The sequence below is a fragment of the Drosophila erecta genome, unplaced genomic scaffold (genome assembly GCF_003286155.1).
Source record: "Drosophila erecta strain 14021-0224.00,06,07 unplaced genomic scaffold, DereRS2 tig00000000-arrow-pilon, whole genome shotgun sequence".
Taxonomy (NCBI): domain Eukaryota; kingdom Metazoa; phylum Arthropoda; class Insecta; order Diptera; family Drosophilidae; genus Drosophila; species Drosophila erecta.
This window is the reverse complement of record NW_020825194.1, coordinates 9,821,215-9,827,671: the sequence shown is the minus strand read 5'-3', so window position 1 is coordinate 9,827,671 and position 6,457 is coordinate 9,821,215. Positions and strand designations below refer to the sequence as shown.

Genomic DNA, 6,457 nt, shown 5'->3' with positions numbered 1-6,457 from the left:
AGTTTGATTGTATTCCAGAGGCTTCTTTGCAATGTCTCAATTTCGTTGGCAACATGTTGCCAATGTTTATTTTGGTGGCCGATGCGTCATCGCATCGCATGTATAGATACCACAAACTTAGTGACGAAACGATCCCGGAGCTGTAATGATCGGAAAACAAGTTATATTGAGTCAGCTCCAGCTATCTCTCCGTGCTCATTCTCTCTCTCTTTATATTGGGGATTTTTGAAACACACAAGTCATTCTGTTGGGAGAAACAGCGCGATAAGTGCGCGCGGTATTTGTATTCCCCTTGCCACAACACTCCCATCTATTTATATGTGTATTTCAAGTACATTTATTAAGATACATACATTTGAATCGGGCACATGGCTCTTGAACTTTAGCCCCAAATTACATGTTCCGTTTCGCAGCCAACTTACACCTTCCCACTGGCCAGGCTCATTTATAAACCATTCGTCCACCAACTGCTACCACTTGTCAATTAAATGCTCCACTTAAAGGCCTTGCCTTCACTCAAATCTCGCGTCTCAACTTGACTAACTCGAGTCGTATACGGTCGCTGTAAATTTTCCCTACTGATTAGTTAATTTCAGCCGGACAGATTCCACATTTTTATTATTATTATTTTTTTTTGGTTACTATTTCCATTTATTGTTGCTGGATTTATTTATGGCCGGTGGTTGCTTGTTGCACCCTTGCTAATGCTGATACCATCTAAATCACCGGTTATATATTTAATATATCTGCCATTGTATACAATATTCTAATCAACTGCGGGGCTTTTTTTCTTTTTTCTTTTTTGTTTTTTTATATTTATTTCATTTTTGTTGTATCGACAGGCGAGCGGGTCAGCCACGTGATCTGGATGGGTCGTCGGGCGAGACGCGTCTGCCTTTAATTAGATTTGAGTCCACCAGAAGCGGAGGCCTAGACAGCGATTAGTGGGGCAAATAACAAGCCAGTACAAGGAAATCGCCAAGTGCTCGTCTGCGACCAGAGCATATAAATTACACCAGCTGGACGTATACTTAATTTGTAACCGAGGCATTCAAACCGGTTGGGGCTCGAATCGCTGACCCCCAGCAGATGGAAGCCAGTGACACACAATAGCCAATTTGCCAATTGTCGTTTTTGAAACGCTTTATGTTCAGAATAAGTATTTAAAAATCGTTTACAGTAAAGTGAATCGATCGGCTCCGAATCCTCAATTGGGGTTTTGTATAACAAACAATAAGTACACCACTGTACACAGCATACATTACAAATATTAAAACTATAGCCTAGCATCTGTATGTGGGAGTTACTAAAAACTAATCGCTCGACCTTGACGCGCCCACAATGTATCCCTTGGCGGTGAGAACGCCCCGGCAGCGGACATGCACCTGATAGCGCAGCGACCAGTCAATTGTGTAGCCAGGGGCCAGTCCGTCGAACTGCTCCGCGGGCAGCAGGAGCTCGGGATCGCTGTGCGTGTTCAGCTGGATGTCGTGAGCGGTGCAGAACTCCTGCAGCTCTGCTGGCACCACGCAGCACGTGGACAGGTTGACCTGGGCAATTGTGGGCGCCACCTGGGCGCTCTTGTGCAGCTCCTCCAGCGCTGCCGCATCCAAATCGGCAATGCCCAGCTGAGTGATCTGCTGCTTGAGGGCATACTGCTCCAGTGTTTGGTACAGTTCCTTTAGCTCTGCTACTCCTTCCTTTCCGTTACGCTGACTCCAATTTGCAGCTCTGCTGACGGTGGAGCCCTCGGAACAGGGCGATTTGGTTGTGGCCACCGGCGTTGCGTTGGCAACCGCATTCGGGTGGTAGGCCAACACCACATTGTCCACGTGCGTCACACTGAGTATGCTGAGCAGCGCCTCCACCGCCTGATTCACGCACTCTGTGGAGTGACGATTTAGGAATATCTTGGCACCGATACTGATTTCATTGCGGCCATTCTCCGTCAGGCGGGTGGTCAGCTCCTGGGTGGCCCGCTGCACACGGCCGTGCAGTTGGTCGATCTCCTTCTCCACCACCACGCGCTCCGCATTCGGGTCGGAGTGGAGCGTTATCTTCAGGCCGTCGTACAGCTCCTCGTTCGATTTGCGCTGTCCAAGTTCGGTGGTGATGATGTTGCCCGTGCTAATCACCACTGTCTGGTACTTCTTCGTTATGGTCGGTATCATGGTGACAAGTGTTCTCCTTATTTGGTATCTGTTACTTCCGCGCCCGTCAAGACAACTGCAGCCCTCTCAGGTGGGTGAAACGCGTGTGTTCTCGAGCACCGACCGCCTGGCCACTTAAATACACTTTGCACCGAAGTGTGGTGAGAGAAACAACGTTCGCGGAGAGCTAGTGGTGGGCGGCAGTCGATTGGCCTCGATAACTTATCGATACATCGCCAGGGGTGCACGATCCAAATGAAATACAATTTAAAATCTATTAAATGTATTATTATAATTCGAGTTGTATCTAGCTAAAATAATTAGTGCCCGCATTGTTAATAAAAAGCATCATGCAGAACAAAGGAATGTTTTTTTTGCTTAAATTTTATTTTAAAACTAACTATTAAATTATTTATTATGCTTTAGCAACAAAGAAAATCTTTTATAACTGAATATTATTGAGAATGTATGGAATGCCATATCAAAACTGTAAAGTTCCCAGTTGTCAAAACTGACAGCTTTGAAAGTGTACAATTTGGAGATCTAAAGATTGGAGTAAAAGGACTAGGATGTGTCTACACGCTGTACGCGAGTGGTTGGTGCTGCTGACCATGGAGAAGTACGCCGGTAAATTCGTGGAGCGGGGCTACGACAGCCTTGCCCGCTGCAAGTTAATTATCGCCAGCGATCTAATCGTGATGGGAGTGGATGATCCTGCCCACAGAAAGCTCCTACTGGACGGAGTCCAGTTCCTGATCAACGCACCCGAAAAGTTCATCTGCACGGAGCCTTGTGAGCTGCACAATCATGTCGAACTGCAATTGGATCCGGATGTTGAGTTTGATTCGTTGAAGAGCTTGGAGAATCAGGATTTTCCAAAAGTACCTGTTGCGAATTGGCTAACATCTTCACCAAAGATGGCGAAAAAGGGCTTATCTCGGGACTTTTTCGACTTAAATGTCAAAGGTGTGGATCAGTTACCTCAAACAATACAAACAAGAAAAAACTAATAATAACATTTACATATTTTAGAATAAAGAAAGGCTTCAGTGATAAGGTTTCTTATATATTTTTGAGAACCAATAAAACGCTTAATGGAGTATGGATTATAACCCCAACCAATCTTAAACATAATCAACCAATATAATTTTTTAAATACTGCCGCAGCAGAAAGCAGGTTCCTCTCACTGCAAATAATACATATTTTATTGGGTCAATAAAATGGGCTGAGCGATTTCCAAGTAACTCATTTTCCTGTGAGTCTTTTAATAGAATGAAAATTACTTGAATGTAATTAAAGGATTCAACAAAGCGTTCAACAAGTATTTGATGCCTCTCATCAAATCTTGGAGACGAGCATCCATGGGTGAAGCGGCCACCACACGCTCGATGCTGGCCGTACCCAAATCCCGCGACCGGCATTCCACACACTCAATGGTTTTCAGCTTCACCTGCACGTTGTCAGCTAAAAGCCGAGAATTGTGCAAGATTCCGTAGAAAAGTACAACATCGCCTTCGCTTAGGAGCCGAGTGAAGTTCCCAAAGTCATGGTGAGCTTGTAGGATCACATCTGTAGTGGCGGAACGGCCAAGAAGCCGGCCACTCTTCTTGGCGCCCACCTTGACCAGCAGCTCGTACTCGTAGCGATTCCAACGCTGCAGTGTGCAACTACCGCTCTGAACATTAAAGGTCTTGATTACGCTCTGCCACTCCTCGCACTGGGCATCCAGTTCGGGATCGCATTTAAAGTGCTGCGATATATTCTCGCCATGCAAGCAGCGCAGCATCCTGCCCAGCCATACGGGCAGATAGTTGGTAATGAAATCCTCCAAAAAATTAGACACCCGCGAGATTTCCACTTTGGAGACGCTGCCCTGCCATGTCACGGGCATTCCATTCAAATGGGAACAGCGCAGCTGGGCCTTTATCTTGTTCGGCTGCTCGTGAAGAGGTTGAGCACAAAGTGCATAAAAGCGATCCCAGGGCAGAGTATTCGTCTCGGAAAGCGAGTGCAGACCCACTCTGGGCATGGCATTAAAGCGGGGCGTGTCCTTAAAGCTAGAGGTCATATAGGGGAAGACCAATAAGCACGCTGTTGTGATGGCCATGACGAGCTGAAAGGTTATTTGTTAATATATGAACAAGGCACTTAAAACTTGGTTATCCAGATAACACTAACCTGCAGCATTGTGATGTATTTCTGGGTGGCTCGGTTTAACGCCAAAATGCAGGACAGGACAACCACCAGCCCGCAGGCGAGAGCCGTGCTGCCCCACCTGAGCTGCTCACTGGCCAGTCCCAAACTATCTATGGCCACGAAGACAGGCACCAGCAGTGCCACGATTCCGAACAGAGGAAGGAACAAGACAATTCCAGCCAAGCCGAGGGCCGCACGCATCACTCCAAACACGGTGGCACTTTGCGAGGTGGCAATGCACACTTGCAGCCAACTGAGCGTGACACAGTGCGGGATGAGGAATGTGTAGACTCCATGCCAACGGGAGCGCTTGGCCATCATAATTAGCAGCACAGGAATAAACAGATACAAGGCAGTGCGGCAATTCAAACAGAATTCAATCCCATTGCCAATGACAAACGATGAGAAGGTAGGTACGCGTAGGTCAAGAAAGCGCCAGCGTGTGGACACAACCTCGTCCATTTCGTACGGATATTTGGCAAGCACATTTACGGCAAAGGAAACGATCACTAGCCAGTCAGGCAGTAGGTGGGAGGAGGCGTACATAGACACGCACACGGTGATAAAGGTGAAGGCTCCAGAGATAATAGTCAGCTCCGAGTGTGGCAGCCAGGCGTCTGTAACCAGCGGGTAGACGATCAGGTTGCAAATGAAGGCACAAAAGAAGTACAGGTACGGCTTCATATTGTTGCGTAAAAAGCGCTGCTCCGCAATGTCCGCCTCAATGTTCTGATCCCCGTAGCTCAGAAACAGTCCCGACCAGATGCGGAAGTCCACGAACTGTTGTTTGGTCTTGAGCATCTTACACGTGGCCCAGATCATGATGCCCAGACTGAGGTAATAGCTGACCAGGGGCAGCATGTGTCGGCTGCTCCACCAAGAGATTGCAACGAGCACACTGCAGCGTACACTCAGCGGAATGACGTTGGGTATGGACACAATCAAGTTGAGCAGCCGGTGGTAGAAGAGCGTGAAGAAGATGAGCGGGTGGAATATCATGCGGTAGAAGCAGGGTACATGGTCCAAGCTTCTCGGATCCGGGACGGATAATGTGAGAGCATCATTAACGCTGGGCATTTGTCCGGCACTGTAATTGGAAGCTGCCGAAACGAGATGAGCTTCGGTGATGAGGCGACGACGCTCCACATTGGCTAGGTCAATAGTGGGCACATCTTCGAGGGGTTCGCACTCCGGCTCCTGTTCTCCTTCGCTGCTCGAAGAGGAGCGGTCATCGTCGCGTCGACGTCGTTTGCGTTGCAAATTGTAGATGCGCCGCATTTTGCGCTCCAACTGCTTGGGCGTAATATGCTCGTTTCCATTCGATAGGCAGGCAAAGAGCTCCCGGGCTGCTTTTCTGGCCGCCCGTTCGCCAGGAGTCATGGCCAGGCAGCGTCGCACCTCGTCCGCATTCTCCGCCGTAATACCGCTGCCATTGTTGTAGCACTGGCGGAGCAGCTTGGCCGCATCCTCGTGTCCATTGTGTGCGGCACTCACCAGCCAGTTGACGGCCTTCTGGTTCTGATTACCTTTGGCAAGATTCGGCTCTACGGCGGGCACGGCAATCTACATTATCTTGTAGTTCTTCTACGAATCTCTATACTCACCTATAGCACTATCGAGTAACTCTTTGGCCAGATCGTATTGCATCTGGGGACATCCTTCCTCGGCAATGTGATGCTTAAGTTTGTTCAAAGAGGCACGATCTTTAAGGGAGTATGTGGATACATTCTGGTCGTATATCACTCAAAGCTCTAAGATTTACCTTCCAGATTCCAACGTCTGCGCTTGGTAACACCTGTCGGCTCATTTTGGGTCCAGGTGGCCATCTGCTTGGAGTTTTTCGTTTTGTTTACGAAAAGCTATGAAATAATTCTAGTCTTGACTTAGTGATGGCATCGTGTATGCACTTCTTTTAGGGATGGACTCACGAATATTAAGACATCCGCAAATTGTTAATAAATAAAGAAAATAAATAAAATAAAATTATTTATCGCTCACACAGTATTAATAATTTCTTATATTTTAAGTTGGGTAGATAATGTGCATAATGTCGTGACTTATAATCGATAATTAATTCGAAATTTCTTAGCTGTGATTTCGATATTGCGCC

The 6,457-nt window shown here is 47.4% G+C and overlaps 3 protein-coding genes across 3 annotated transcripts; 1 reads left to right on the top strand and 2 right to left on the bottom strand.

The window, feature by feature from the left end:
• Positions 1–321: 321 nt before the first annotated feature.
• On the bottom strand, positions 322–2,378 carry LOC6554886 (glutamate--cysteine ligase regulatory subunit). The gene has a single exon (XM_001982205.3). The coding sequence runs from the start codon at positions 2,169–2,171 to the stop codon at positions 1,314–1,316; it is 858 nt and encodes a 285-aa protein (XP_001982241.1). The 5' UTR covers positions 2,172–2,378; the 3' UTR covers positions 322–1,313.
• Positions 2,379–2,594: 216 nt separating this feature from the next.
• LOC6554885 (sterile alpha motif domain-containing protein 5) lies at positions 2,595–3,284 on the top strand. The gene is made up of 2 exons (XM_001982204.3): positions 2,595–3,116; positions 3,183–3,284. The coding sequence occupies exons 1-2, from the start codon at positions 2,720–2,722 to the stop codon at positions 3,185–3,187; spliced, it is 402 nt and encodes a 133-aa protein (XP_001982240.2). The 5' UTR covers positions 2,595–2,719; the 3' UTR covers positions 3,188–3,284.
• LOC6554917 (wolframin) lies at positions 3,204–6,259 on the bottom strand. The gene is made up of 4 exons (XM_001982203.3): positions 6,110–6,259; positions 5,952–6,050; positions 4,330–5,891; positions 3,204–4,264 (listed from the first exon to the last, which is right to left on the bottom strand). Exons 1-4 carry the CDS (start codon positions 6,171–6,173, stop codon positions 3,431–3,433), a joined length of 2,559 nt encoding a protein of 852 aa, XP_001982239.1. The 5' UTR covers positions 6,174–6,259; the 3' UTR covers positions 3,204–3,430.
• Positions 6,260–6,457: the final 198 nt, after the last annotated feature.